The 15,235-nt window shown below is 41.1% G+C and overlaps 1 protein-coding gene across 2 annotated transcripts in view; it reads right to left on the bottom strand.

The window, feature by feature from the left end:
- The window catches only part of LIMA1 (LIM domain and actin binding 1), an 84,678-nt gene that overhangs the window by 48,767 nt on the left and 20,676 nt on the right, over positions 1 to 15,235 (bottom strand). For both annotated transcript variants that reach the window (XM_059082769.2, XM_067009266.1), the window contains exon 2: positions 5,677 to 5,818. In XM_059082769.2, coding sequence (XP_058938752.1) covers positions 5,677 to 5,795 — 119 coding nt within the window. In that variant the 5' untranslated portion in view covers positions 5,796 to 5,818. The remainder of the gene's footprint in view (positions 1 to 5,676; positions 5,819 to 15,235) is intronic.

Below are 15,235 nucleotides of genomic sequence, written 5' to 3' on the forward strand. Positions count from 1 at the left end.
ATCTTTAGTCATAATTGCTGGACCACAAGTTCCTTATTTGTCAGAGGAATGGGACAAAGGTTAGCCAGATCAGTAGTTCGTTTTTGTTGAAGAATCCTCTTTTCAAATGATAACTTAGAACCTCACATATAAAAGGGATCAAAGCAGGACCGCTGGGGTGGGAGGTCACAGGCTCAGCCCTTTAGATCTTCCCGTCTTCCCAGAACTGGCCCCTGAGGTTCCTCTGAAGAACTCAATTAAGATAGTTTGAAAACCACTGGGCTAGATTCCCTTCAACTCCAAAAATACATGAGTCAAAGAGGAACCTTCTGCAAAGAAATCGAATTCTACCAAAAAAGTCAAACTTTAATCAAGCAAAGGATTATACTATGCTGCAGTCATTTGTGAGGGAAACCAAAGCTAGCTGTTCAAACTGACTGTTCAAGAGCATCCTCCTTACTCAAATTTAATGCCTTATATAGTATAGAGGTTTAGTAAAAGAAATAAGTCTGGAGTTATAAATCACTCATAGACACAAGCTGTGGTGCTAGAAAAATCACTCTTATGTATATATCCATGTAAAACATTATCAACAGTTAGAAAGTAAAGCCCAGCTAATCTTACAAACAGCAGCCAGATTAAGCTTCCTCCAAATACCTTTTTTTTTTTCTTTTTTTTTTTTTTTTTTCCAAATACCATTTTTATATTAGTCTCTGGTCACAAACCTCCCAAGGTTTCCTACAGTCTCTTAACTAGGCTTGTATAGGATTTATTAATTCCAAACCCCATAATAGAGATCGTTTCAAAGTAAGAGAAAATCAGGTCAGTTGTGTTAGAAGTAAAAATTAATGTATGTTTTGTGGAAAACAGTCCTGCAATCTGCTTTGGGAACCTACTGTGTGTGAATCCTCAAAGCCTTAAGCAGTGTCGGCAATACGTCTCCGCCAAGTACGAAACCTGGAGAAGGAATCCAGGCCGATTCTCTGGTTTTCACTGTCTTAAGTGCACATCATGTCCTGTCCCATTTCTGTGTCTTACCTCCTATCACTCCCCTTCCTCTGCAATGTCATCACCGTCATCCTGGCCTACCAAATAAAATTCTATTCATCCTTCAAAACCAGTTCAATAGTAGGACCTATGCATCAGAAGAAAAATACTAGACAGAACAAAATCAAAATATCAACTTGGGCAGGTTATTCTCTACCCCTCAGTGTTCTCAACTATAAAACAGGGATAATGTCCCTTCCTCACTTAGTTTTTTTGTTTTGTTTTGTTTTCCTTTGTTGGCCATACCATGCAGCATGTGGGATCTTAGTTCCCCAACCAGGGATTGAGCCCGAGGCTCCTGCGGTGGAAGTGCGGAGTCTTAACCACTGGGCCACCAGGGAAGTCCCTCCCTCATATAGTTTTTATTAGGATTAGAAATAGTACTGATTTCCATCAAGAGTCTAGTGTAGTACCTGGCATATTGATTCTGATTAATGGCTTCAGGATTTACAGTTTTGCATAATTGCCATTTGCCTTTATAACCTTTGTGGAGAAAAGACAGTCACCCTACTATTCTATGAGAAGGTGGCCTCTTAAGGTCCCTTTGCACCTTCTCTCTGCAAGATTAAGAAGCCCCTAAAATGAGCAGCTTTTTCCACCTTCCTCTCATCAGTGCTACTACAGGACCCAAATCCTGTATCTTGAGAATTGGCTGGAATGGACAATGACAGAATAAAACAGTGGGATGGGAACTGAGGAAGGGGTGAGAGTTTCACTGAGGTGACTGACTGAGTTAGGCAGGGAAGGAAGTGAAGCCAGGAAGGGGGCTGACATCCATGGCGTGGGTGTCCCGGTTTGGCCAAAGAGCAGGGTCAGTGGGAATAAGAAAGTGGAACAAGTAGAAAAGGAGGCTCTAATCAGAGAGTTGGTTTTCCAGATGCACATTTCAGAGATGGATTCTGGGTGATAAAAAGGTTGGGACTAGATGCGGTGGCATGGGAGACAATGTGCAGGCTGAAGAAGTAGGGAAGATCAAGAAATGACGCGTCCATAGGAATTCCCTGGGGGGCCAGTGAGTAGGACTCAGTGCTTTTACTGCCAGGGCCTGAGTTCAGTCCCTGGTCAGGAAACTAAGACCCCGCGAGCCGTGTGGCGTGGCCAATAAATAAATAAGAAACGATGAGTCCAAAGTATCAGGTCATTTATGTGGGCCAGTGATTCTACACTGGGGGCACTACTGGCCGGGACATTTGGAAGTGTGTGAGAATCTTATTGGGGTCTCTCCCCTACTTTTTTTTGGTTGCCACAATATCATGGGGTACTACTAGCATTTGGAGGAAGGCAAGAAGATGAACATCCTGCACAAGGAAGATCTGCCTAATCCAAAATGCTAATAGCACCCCCATTGAGAAACACTGAGGAGAAAATGAAGCTGGAAGCTAGTGTCCCCAATGAAGGCAAGGAGCCTGGCACACCACTGTCCTGAAGGGGAGCATAAGAATACTATGATTAGATGTGAGCTCAAAGCACAGATTTACAACCTCAGAACAAGGCAAAAAAAAAAAACAAACAATGGATGGGAAACAGTAGCGGAGATGTAGCACCCCTGACTCCTGGCCCCAGAATATTTCTGGGAAGCATGTGTTGAAAGAGCAAGCGCTACTCAGAAACAGAATGCCTGGCGAGGGAAAGCCAAGTTCAGTGTAAGAGAGGTGGGGCTAGGGAGGGTGAAAAGGGTAAGAATGTGGAGAAGTTTCTCTGCAGAACAGGGAGTTTCCAAGTCCCATTAATCACAACTCAACACTGTCTCAAATCCTTCCCTTCCTTTCCACTCCTCCTGCCCCCACCCTCAACAGATTTCACTTGGGTTCTCAGAGAGCTTCAGAATTTGTCTCCATGCTATCAATCTGTCACCTTTCCAATATACCTTTTACATTGTTTCCAGAAGCATCTTTCTAAATACAAGCCTGATACAGACTTCCCTAGCAGTTCAGTGGTTAAGACTCCACACTTCCATTGCAGGGGACACTGGTTTGATCCCTGGTCAGGGAACTAAGATCCTGCACGCCACAGCCGAAAAAAAAAAGGGGGGGGGGGCACTAAGTACAAGCCTGATCATAAAAACTTTCCACTGTTTCTGTTGTTTATCTAACTAAATCCTAAACTTAGCATGGCACTCAAGGCCTTCCAGCATCTGGCCCTAACTGAACTATTCCAGTCGCTTCTCCCTTCTGTATTTCTCCATGCTCGACTGACTCCTTGCTTTCCTATTCCCTTTATTCATGTTCAAAGCCTTTACTTGAACAAATAAACCTTATTTGTTCTGCTTTACGTTTAAGTTCACGGCTTTGAGTTCATAAGTCCCTCTCTTCCATTACCAGTGCTTCTTAAACTTCCCTGAAGGTAAAAATCACTAGGATACTTGTTAAAAACACAAATTCCTGGGTCCCATCCCAGACACATCGAATCAGAATCTTTAAGGGAGGAGTCTGAGAAGCCATTTAGGATGGTTTTAAAACATGTTCCCCCAAATCTCTGAAATTTCTCTTACCAAAAGGTAGAGTCAAATTCCCCTCCCTCTGAATATGAGCCAGCTTTAGTGACTTGGTGCTAATGAAGAGAATGTGGAAAAAGTGATACTGTATAACTTCTGAGGCTAGGTCATAAAAGGCTACACAACCCCTGGCCCTGACTCTCTTCCTTCTTTCTTCCCTCCTTCCCTCCCTCTCTGGATGCTTGCCCTTGGAACCCAGCCAAGCAGACACATGGAAAAGCCATATGTAGGTGTTCTGATCATGGCTGCAGCTGAGATCCCAGACGACTGCCAGCATCAACTGCCTGACTTGTGAGTAAGCCTTTAGATGACTGTGGCCCCCAGTTCCGAGATACTGGGGATGGTGAGGGGAACAGAGGCAAGCCCTGCCCAAACTGGAGATTCACAGTAAAATAAGTATTGTCATTATTGCAAGCCACTAAATTTTGAAGATTTTTTTTCCTGTGTAGCAATAACTGGAACACCATATTATTCTCCCCCACCCTTTTTTTTTTTGGCCACACCACTTGGCTGGTGGGATCTCAGTTCCCCAACCAGGGATTGAACCCGGGCCATAGCAGTGAAAGCCCGAATCCTAACCATTAGGCCACCAGGGAACTCCCTGGAATACCATATTATTAACAGGTATCTCATGTGATTCTTAAGATGAAGGAAGTTTGGGGACTTCCTCTACTATACAAACTGTACTGAACTACAGTATTACATTCCTTGAGGTCAGCAATTAAGTCTTAATAGCTTTCCAGAGCTTGATCCCTTTTTTCTGAAATAGCTTTATTGATTTTCTTTTTTTGATAAGAATAATACATTTGACATAAAAATTACAGCAATGTAAAAAGCATAACGTAGAAGGTAAAAGAGCTATGCAGTCTCACCCCACCTCCATGCCACCTTAAGTGATAACCATGGTCAACAGGATGGAAGGGCAGTGTTTTCCACAGAGCAGGTGATTGATGGATTTGTCACTGAAGAAAAGGTGACAGTGCAGATTACAGAAACTTCCTACTGGTATTTAGCTGTATTCTAGATATAGCTCCAGAATCATTTTCTTCAAATCTTTACCATCTTTCTTCTCTTAAATGTATCATAGCTTCCTAGTAATTAACAAAGTCTACTAGGGAGGTAAGCTCTGCCCTAAGCTCTATGGCATCTCTATTTGAGTGAAGTTAATGTGCTTACCATCTCTGGTATATTATTAACTTATACCATTCCCTCAACATTTGTTGAGTGCCTACTATGTTCCAATCACCATGCTACACACTAGGGATATAAAATACGCAGGAAAGGGGCCCACGTACCAAAAAACTCGTGGTCCAGAGAAGGGGTCAGCAAACTTTTTCTTAAAGAGCCAGATAGTAAATATTTTAGACTTTGAGGGCCACATGGTCTCTGTTGCAACTCTGCTGCTGCAACTCTGCTACATGAAAGCAGCCATGGGCAATACACAAAAGGACATGGCTATGTTTTAATAAACCTTTATTTACTAAAACAGGCAGCCAGTAGGCTGTAGTCTGCCTACATAGTTTGCACTGTTCAACAGAACCTTATGCAATGGTGAAATGTCTCTGTGATGTCCAGTATGGTAGCCACCAGCTACATGTAGCCATTGGCACTTGAAATGTGGCTAGTGCAGCTGAAGAACTGAATTTTAAATGTTTTTAATTTTAATTAATTTAAATTTAAGTAGCCACATATGTAGTGGCTGCAGGTATAGACAATGGACAATGGACAATGCAGGTATAGAGTGCACCTAATACTCCCTTCAACTAAAAACTTACCTCAAAATTCATCTCAACCAGAAAGCCTTCCTGACTAGCTTCTGCCCATGGTGAGCACTCTCTCTCTCTTATTTTATATCTAGTCCTTACTCCTGTTCATTCTGGACTTGCTGACATTTTGCTTAATTACTAATGTGTTTTATAATTATCTTTTGTGTTTATAACTCTTTCTTTCCCCAAATGAACAAAAAGTCAAGTACAGAGAATGTGTCTCCTGATTATTATCATCTTCCTTCTCCACAGGGCCTTGCGTGGTACTTAAAATCCAGAAGGTGCTCAGAAAATCCATTTTACACCATGTACTTCCTTTACCAATCTCCCTGACAGGTGGCAATGTTTGCTGAAGACAGACGGTCCTTTTGGACCAGGATCAGCACTTACTTGGAGAATATTTCTACAATAGCCGATGACTTGTTCTTGTTGACAAGAGAAAGTTCTTTGGCCGTAACTCTCAATGATAGTGAAGTCCATTGCCGTCTATTAAATGGAGTTGATTCCATCTTGTCTACAGATACTGAAATACCTATGTGACAAAGAAAGTCAGAATATCAGACACAGAAGAGGATTCTCCAGCATCCAAGGACTGGCAGCAGTGTGATGTTAAGTGAGAGAGCAGAGAGCCCTGGAGCAGCAGACTGTAGTCCTCTAACAGTTCTCTCAAAAACTGTAACCTTGGTCAGATGATTGAATTTGGGTTGTAGTTTCCTGTAAAATGAGAAGGTTAGATCAGGTAATCTCTAAGGTCCCTTTCAGTTTCCATCATTTTATGACTGACCCCACTGTGCAAACAGTGATTGGCCTTTCCCTGAACTTAAGCCTGTTCCAAAGTCACATTTGGAGTGAAATGTCCCACTCTTCTGAGTTACATCCCAGGGGAAGTACAATTGGTATCTCTGTAGAGTCAGGTCCAAATTAGGTTCTACCTACATCCAAGTTTTTTTGGCTGCCCTCTCTCCCCAGGTTCTGTAGCAATGACCACGTGGTGCTGGGGAGAGAGCTGTGGATACAGCATAGAATAAAACAAAGAGCATGGGCTTTAAGGCAAGGTAGACTTCAAATGAAATCAAAATTTTGTAACCTTGAACAAATTATATAACCTTTTCAGTTTTAGTTGCCTCACTGTAAAATAAGAATACCTACCCCTACAGGGTTTTTGATGTGGGTTTTAAGGAGATAATATACTTAAAATACTAGGCATATTATAGTAGTATGAAGAACATTTTAAGTATAATAAATTAGTATTGGCTTCAAGTCAAAGAATACATAAAGCCAAGTCAAAGAATACATAAAGCCATGCCCTTGACATCACCTAGACCGTATCCATTAACTGGATTATTTGTTTTTGCCCCAGTAATTATCAAAGGAGTTCCAACCTTTGGTGGAGGGTGAGATTAGAAATGAGTCAATAGTTTCCTTATTTGAAGATTGAACAATATAAATTAAAGTGCTACTTGCAGCTCTCCTGACAACCACAGAGCATAACTTATCTGGTGGAACACATAGTTCATCAGGCACTGCTTCCAACAGCCTTGACAACAGCAGAACACACAATGTGCTTAACCAAGCAATGTGGGCTACCATTTCACACTAAAAGTCCTGTCATGCAAAGTAAGTGATAAGTGACCCCAAAAGACTACACTACTTTCCCATTTGTAGTACCTGTTCTCCCCACTAAAGCCCTGTTTGAAAATAACATTAGTTTTGTTGGTTTTGTTCGTTTGTTTAAATCCCCATGTTGTAAGACAACGTTGAACCCCCTTATGGTAAGGAGCTCTGGTGTCAAGAGACACATGAACTAGGGCTTCCCTGGTGGCGCAGTGGTTGAGAATCCGCCTGCCGATGCAGGAGACACGGGTTCGTGCCCTGGTCCGGGAAGATCCCACATGCCGCGGAGCAACTGAGCCCGTGAGCCATGGCCGCTGAGCCTGTGCGTCCGGAGCCTGTGCTCCGCAACGGGAGAGGCCACAACAGTGAGAGGCCCGCATACCGCAAAAAAAAAAAAAAAAAAAAAAAGAGACACATGAACTAAAAGGGAGTGTTGGCCCCATTACTTAAAGCTGTGTGTCGGGATTCCCTGGTGGCTCAGTGGTTGAGAGTCCGCTTGCCGATGCAGGGGACACGGGTTCGTGACCCGTCCAGGAAGATCCCACATGCCGCGGAGCAGCTGGGCCCATGAGCCATGGCCGCTGGGCCTGCGCGTCCGGAGCCTGTGCTCCGCAACGGGAGAGGCCACAACAGTGAGAGGCCCGTGAACCATTAAAAAAAAAAAAAAAAAAAAAAGCTGTGTGTCCTTCCCTAAAACTTAGATTTTTCATGCCTAACAACAGTACTTACTTCATGGTATCTTCATGAGGAATAAATAAGATAAAGAAAAAAAGACCCTGACATAGAATAAGTAAGCAATAAATGTTAGTTTTTTGTATTATCCCTTCTCCCTGGATAAAATAACCTTAATTCTATACATGTTCTTTGAAATAAACCTGCGTGTATCAAATAATATATGACATTTGTATATCTGCTTTCCAGTTTGTAACTGACAGACCTACCAGACCTTGACAGGCCTTTCTCTAACAAGAAAATAACACAGCTGTTTATTCAGCTAAACGTAATTATGTATAACCACAATAATGACCCTTTAAGCCAAGTCCACGAAATACTGAACAACACTTTTAGACATTATTTGGTACAATTATGCTTCCAATGTAAGTACAGGTATAAATGTTGTCAGTTCTAAAGGGATCAATTCTGGATCAAAAAAAAATACAGAATATATGTTCTCATACTTGTTCATTAAAAAAGGAAAAGCATTAATTATTTGAGGGACTGAATGTGATAAAGAAAAAGAATTTTAATTCCCAAGTCCAATTTTGTGATTTTGATTACTCTCCGCCAGAAAGCCAAGGTCAGTCAGAACAACTATCTTGGTATAAGGCTAGGATAACCACACTTTATACTCAAGGAATGAGGTGGCTCAACACCCTGACCACATCTTCATAGAAGCATATACTGTTATTTCTTAGCAATGTGATTAGCCACGCTGTGAAACATACAAAGGTGAGACACACTACATGATTTTTGATAGACTCTGTAACCAGGTTACTGAGTAACTACTTCCAAATTGTGTATATAATGTGCCAGGCTTTCTAATGCACACAATTACTGATAGCACAAGACAGAATGCAGTTAGAGGCAATGCATAGTCTTGGAGTATAGGACTTGATTTCCTGGCATGGTGGGAGAGAAGGGAAGACTTGGGACTTACAAAACTGGCAGAATTTCATCAAGTGAGGGCAGGAGGCAGAAAGTGCATCTCAGATAGGGGAAACAGCATTACACTGCTAGGGAGCTGAAACAACAAAAGATACTTTAATGGAGTTAGACTCTAGATGCAAGAGAAGTTAAACTAGGGAAAGACAGAATGAAGACATACTGGGAACAGCCTTGAAAACCATGCTAATAGGATTCCCCGGTGGTCCAGTGGTTAGGACTCAGTGCTTTCACTGCCATGGGCCTGGGTTCAATCCTTGGTTGGGGAACTAAGATTCCACAAGCCAAGCAGCACGGCCAAAACAACAACAAAGAAAACCACGCTAAGGAATCTGGACCATATTCCAATAGCAGAAAGAACTAGCCTGTGGGTGAGCAGAGATGAGGTCTAGTTGTCATGAGTCATTCCCTAGCACAAGTGTGACCTTTACGGCAAATGAAAAAAAAGATTTCCCTGAGCCTCAATATCCACATCTGTAAGAAAAGAGCTCTGTAGTGGATTACCCAGTCTCAATGGTGGAACACTGGGAGTTTCTGAAAAAGCAAGTAACATAATAAAAGCCATGTTTTTTGTTTGTTTGTTTGTTTGTTTTCCAATACGCGGGCCTCTCATTGTTGTGGCCTCTCCTGTAGCGGAGCAGGCTCAGTGGCCATGGCTCACGGGCCCAGACGCTCGGCGGCATGTGGGATCTTCCCGGACCGGGGCACGAACCCGTGTCCCCTGCAGCGGCAGGCGGACTCTCAACCACTGTGCCACCAGGGAAGCCCAAAAGCCATGTTTTAAAAGTTGATCCTGGGACTTCCCTGGTGGTGCAGTGGTTAAGACTGTGCTCCCAACGTAGGGGGCCTGGGTTCGATCCCTGGTGAGGGAACTAGATCCCACATGCATGCCACAACTAAGGAGCCAGCGAGCTGCAACTAAGGAGCACACCTGCCACAACTAAGGAGCATAGCTCCCACAACTAAGGAGCACACCTGCCCCAACCAAGACCCAGCACAACCAAATAAATAAAATAAATAAATAAAATAAATATTTAAAAAATAAAAGCTGATTCTGCAGCAGTGTGTAACCTGATAAGACAGGAAAAGATTGGAGTCTTATTTACTAGCCAAGGAGATCCTAAAACTGTCTTAAGTGAAAGGTAATCAAGGTTTAAATTAGCATAGGTGGGAATGGAAAAGTGGGAAGAAAGAATTGAGAGTTCTTAGAATAAAACGGAATTAGGGTGAGAGAAGGAATCAAAGGTGGCATCATAGAACTTGAACCATTAAAAGGTTGTTGATGCCACTAACAGAGAGTAAATAGAGGAAGAAGAGGGGGAATGAGGAGCTGTGCTTTACAGATGGTTGAGATCTACATGTCAGCAAGAAAAGTCCTAGTGATACACAGCAGGGAGTTGAAAGGTTAAAAATCAGACTCTTAGAAGGAAAGGAACATTTTAAAACATCTAAAAACATCTAGTTACGCAAGCACACATCTCAATCCTCACAACCACTTTAAAAGATTGGTTTTATTAGCTTACATTTATGATGAAGAAACTGAGGTTCAGAGATATTAAATAACTTCACAATAATTACTTAGCCATAAAGTAGCAGAGCTGGAATTCAAATCCATATTCTGTCTGATTCCAAAGTCAATTTTCTTTCCACTACGAGTATGAGTAATGATTAAGACCATCACCTTTAGCCAAGGTCGAAAACCGGGCAGCAAAATCTCTGCACTCACCTAGCTGCAACCCACACAAATGATCTTTCGGTAAGAGTGTGGTGGCAAGTATCTTCCCAGAATGGTTAGCATCAGAGGTAACTTTAAGTTTAGCATCAGAAGTAACTTTAAGTTTCTCTGAAAAGAATTTCAGAGAAACTTAAAGTTACCTTGGGCCTGCTTGAAATAGTCTCCCATCATGAATATCTCAGCTTTCTGGGCTTGCATTAAATGTGTGATATCTCCCCCCAGCTCACCCACTCTGTCTCAGATGACAGTTCCATTCTCAGACTTTAGGACAACCTCCTTAATCCTAGAAATCCTGTTAAGAGTGAAAAGGGCATGTACAACACCTAAAAAAACTCTTCCAGAAGAATGTATTCGGTTTGGGCTACAATATCCTTGAATATTTTTTCCAGAGGCCCAGTGGACTTTAAGATCCAATCCATTGCATTGTCATATACAAACAATGAAGGCAGCTATCACTTATCTTATCGGTCACTTATTAACTCTAATTCTTACAACACTCCTGTAGATAGACTATTTCCATTAAAAAACAAACACAAACAAACAAACAAAAAAGCCAACTGTGGTTTATTGAAGTTGAATAATTTGCCTAAGGTCATATGGCCCAGGCAGAATCCAGTGTTCAGACTCCAAAACCCAAACTTCAACTGTGAAGGAAGAACTGCTGGATCGGTGGAACTTTGTGCAAGAGTTAAAGGAAACAGATATAACAAAAATAACTCTAAGATTAAGCTAGCCTCAGAGACTGGGACAGTGGTACAGCAAGTAATAATGAGATACATAGAAAGGGGAACTATTTGCTAAGAGGAAGATGCCTTCAGTTTCAGATACATATGGCAGATTTTTACATCGAGAGAAGCTTAGAAATCAAGTAATCAAATCCCCCTTTTTACAGTAAGGGAATTACACCACATAAACACCCAATAACTCTCCCAAACTCACCAGCTAGTCAGGATGAGAGCCAGAGCTATTCCCAGTTCAAAGTTCTTTTATCACACCAGGTAGCTTGAGGTGGATCAGCTAAACCCCTTTGGGTGAGCTATAGCCTGGATATAAAGATCTCTGAACAAAGGTCCTTGAAAATAAAGGGTTGGGCAATGACACACTGGGAAATTTGGCCCCAGGTATCTGCTTCCTCAAGAGATTGCTTAGGGTGAGGCCTGGAGCTGCTTGGGAAACCAGCTCTAATAAATTCATCTACAGCTTTACCTAACCAAACGAATTGTCTCCCAGAAACAAGGGTGGGACAAAAGCAAATGAGCTGCCACTAATAAAATCCTGTTCTTAAAAATCCAATCTCATGGGAGAGACATATACACACTACCACGTGTAAAATAGACAGCTAGTGGCAACCTGCTGTACAGTAGCACAGGGAGCTCAGCTCGGTGCTCTGTGGTGACTTAGATGGGTGGGATGGGGGTAGGGTGGGAGGCAGGCCCAAGAGGGAGGGGATATATGTATACATATAGCTGATTAACTTCGTTGTACAGCAGAAACTAACACAACATTGTAAAGCAACGATACCCCAATTTAAAAAAAAAATCCAATCTCAGTCATATCTTTCTTGCTCTCTCTCTTTTTTTTTTTTTTGGTCCTGAGATGGTTGCTTGTGCAAGAGGCATAGTTGCTTGAATATAACCTCAAAATAGAGAACAAAGTACAAACTTACTTGTTAAGAAAAAATGTTACCTTTTAGAAATAGATTGTAGACATAATTAAAAGAAAAAAACAATCTAAAAAACTTCAAGGTGCAAAGGGAAATTGTAAGCAAAAGCAACATGAAATGTGTTCCCACATAATGTTTTTTTAGAATATAAACTACATTTATCTCTAAGGGTATATTTTTGTACAAAAAAATAGTGACTAAATTCACCCGGGCTGTGAGGCATGTGGGATCTTAGTTCCCTGACCAGGGATGGAGCCCTAGTCCCTGGCAGTAGAAGCGCAGAGTTTTAACCACTGGACTGCCAGGGAAGTCCTGATGTTGAAGTAATTTTAGATTTACACGGGAGTTACAGGAGTTGCAAAGATAGTAAGAAGTTTCCATATAATTTTCACCTAGCTTTATCTTATATTACCACAGTACAATTATCAAAATTAAGAAATTAACATTAGTACAGTACTACCAAATAAACTATAAACTATATTCAAATTTTACCAGTTTTTTCATTAATGTCCTTTTTCTATTCTAGGACCCTATACTGCACTTAGTTGTCGTGCCTCCTTAAGGCTCCTCCAATCTCTGACAGTTCTTCTGTTTTTCCTTGCCTTGAATGGCCTTGACACTTTGAAGAGTACTGGCAGATATTATGTAGACTGCCCCTAATTTGGGTTTCTTGGTTTCTCCAATAAAAAGAACCCGGGTTCCTTGGAGAAGTGGTTGATACAGAGCTGGGGAAGGGCAAATACAAGATAAGCCTGGACAGGGAACTATCCTCAGTATCTAATAATAATCTATAAGGGAAAAGAATCTGAAGAAGAATCGATATTATATGTAAATGTATAACTGAATCACTTTGCTGCACACCTGAAACTAACACAACATTATAAATCAACTATACTTCAATTAAAAAGAAAGAGATGGGGCTTCCCTGGTAGTGCAGTGGTTGAGAGGCCGCCTGCCGATGCAGGGGACGCGGGTTCGTGCCCCGGTCCGGGAAGATCCCACATGCCGCGGCGCGGCTGGGCCCGTGAGCCATGGTCGCTGAGCCTGCGCATCCGGAGCCTGTGCTCTGCAACTGGAGAGGCCACAACAGTGGGAGGCCCGCGTACCGCAAAAAAAAAAAAAAGGAAAAAAAAAAAAAAAAAAAGAAAGAGATGGGGACTTCCCTGGTGGTCCAGAGGTTAAGAGTATGCCTTCCAGTTGAACTCAGGTTCGATCCCTGTTTGGGGAACTAAGATCTCACACGCCGGTGGGGGCAACTAAGCCCGTGCGCCACAACAAAAGATCCTGCATGCCACAACAAAAGATCCTGCATGCCGCAACCAAGACCCAACAGAGACAAATTAATTAATTAAATTTTTAAAAAGAGATGAAACAGAACAAGATAAGCCTGGAACATCTCTCAATGCTCAAAAAAAAGTTTGTTTTTTAAAAAAATATGATGTTTTCTCAGATCAGTTTGAGGTTACAGAATCTGGGGAAGAATACTACAGAGCTGATGTGCCTCCTCAGTGCATCATATCAGAAGATACATGATTTTGATATCTTATTACTGATGATGTTAACCTTGATCACTTGGTTAAGGTGGTACCTGCCATGTTTCTCCACTGTAAAGTGACTATTTTCTTCCCTTTATATCCCTTAGTTCCCCGACCAGGGATCGAACCTGCGCCCCCTTCAGTGGAAGCACGGAGTCTTAACTACCAGACCACCAGGGAAGTCCCATACTGTGGTGTTCCAATGGTGATTTTCTATTGCCCTCATTCCTTCTACATTTATCAACTGGAATTATTATATAAGGAAGAATTATCCTATAAGGAGGAATTATCCTTTCTCCCTCATTTATTTATTCAATCATTTATTTACACTAGTGTAGACTCATGGATATTTATTTTATTCTCTGGGTTATGATAATTCCTGGATTATTTTATTCCCTGGGTTATGTTATTTTGTTGCATAGATTATTCTACCTTGGCCATTTGGAGCTGTTTCAGCTTGGCTCTGGTGTCAAGATGCCACAAATTTTTTTTTTTTTTTTAAGCACTTCCTCACTTTCTAACTCTGTAAGATGCTCCAGATTCATCTTGTGCTTGCCCTGCCCCAGCTCTGGAATCAACCACTTCTCCAAGGAAGTCTGGTTCCTTTTATTGGAGAACCAAGATCTGGACATTAGGTGTACTCATTGCTACTGAGATGTCACTGCTTCTAGGCTCTCAGGGGACAGAACTAGGAATATATATATGTATATTAACCCATATATATATATGCATCTATATTTCTATATTTATCTCTATATCTACCTATATATATTTATATTTATATATAAATTTATAAATATATACATATATATTTTTAAACTATAAATTCATAGTGATACTTCTGACTCCAATCTAGCATCACAAAATTCATTCTAGTATTCCCTTTTATTTATTTGTAACTTCTTTCTCTGAGGGTGAGAAGCCTAATTTCATAGAATGTGGAGAGAGATCTAGAATCTCCAAAATGATGCCATTGCCAGTTTCTACTCCCTCGATACACCATATATTTTTTCTTTACACTTAGACTGTTATCCCTTCCTCAATATATTCACCTTTCAAGACTCAAGTGAAAAGACTACCTCCTCAAAGAACCCTTTCCTGAACTGCCCTAGCCTTATCCCAATCAGCATAGGTCACTTCCTCTGCCTTATAATAATTATATAAATCATATTCGATAGAAAGATTCTTGAGGTGAGAGGACAGATCTACTTTGCTTCTTGCCCTCCTAGTATCTAGTATATTGCTTTTTTAAATAGCAGGAACTCTATAAATATGTCTTGAATAAAACTGCATGAAGGTTTAAATTTTATCCAAAACACTATTAGTACAAAAAATGACTGCCATTATATAGTCCTAAGGCAAGTTGAGATGGTAAATACCATTTTTCAGAACTGTGAATTAGTCAGTAATTTCAGTTTATTCAAACTCTGAGATAAACTCAAATGATATGAAAAAAGAAAATGGAACCACTAAATAACTTCAAATACTATACATAAAAGGCTCACTACTCTATTATTCAGCAACATGGTGACATACAAGTCTATAGCATGTTAGAATAATCATTGCTACTGTTCTTGGAAGAGCTTCAGCCAGGTCTCTGTAGAAACATATATCCTAGACAATAGGGAAATTATAACAATGACCAAATTCCCACAGTCAGCAAGGATATAGATATTTGCATCAGGACAGAGTCACTTCAATAACATTTGCCTCTTTCTTATCTCCTCTATAAGAATATTT

This window comes from Kogia breviceps, chromosome 12 (genome assembly GCF_026419965.1).
Source record: "Kogia breviceps isolate mKogBre1 chromosome 12, mKogBre1 haplotype 1, whole genome shotgun sequence".
NCBI lineage: Eukaryota > Metazoa > Chordata > Mammalia > Artiodactyla > Physeteridae > Kogia > Kogia breviceps.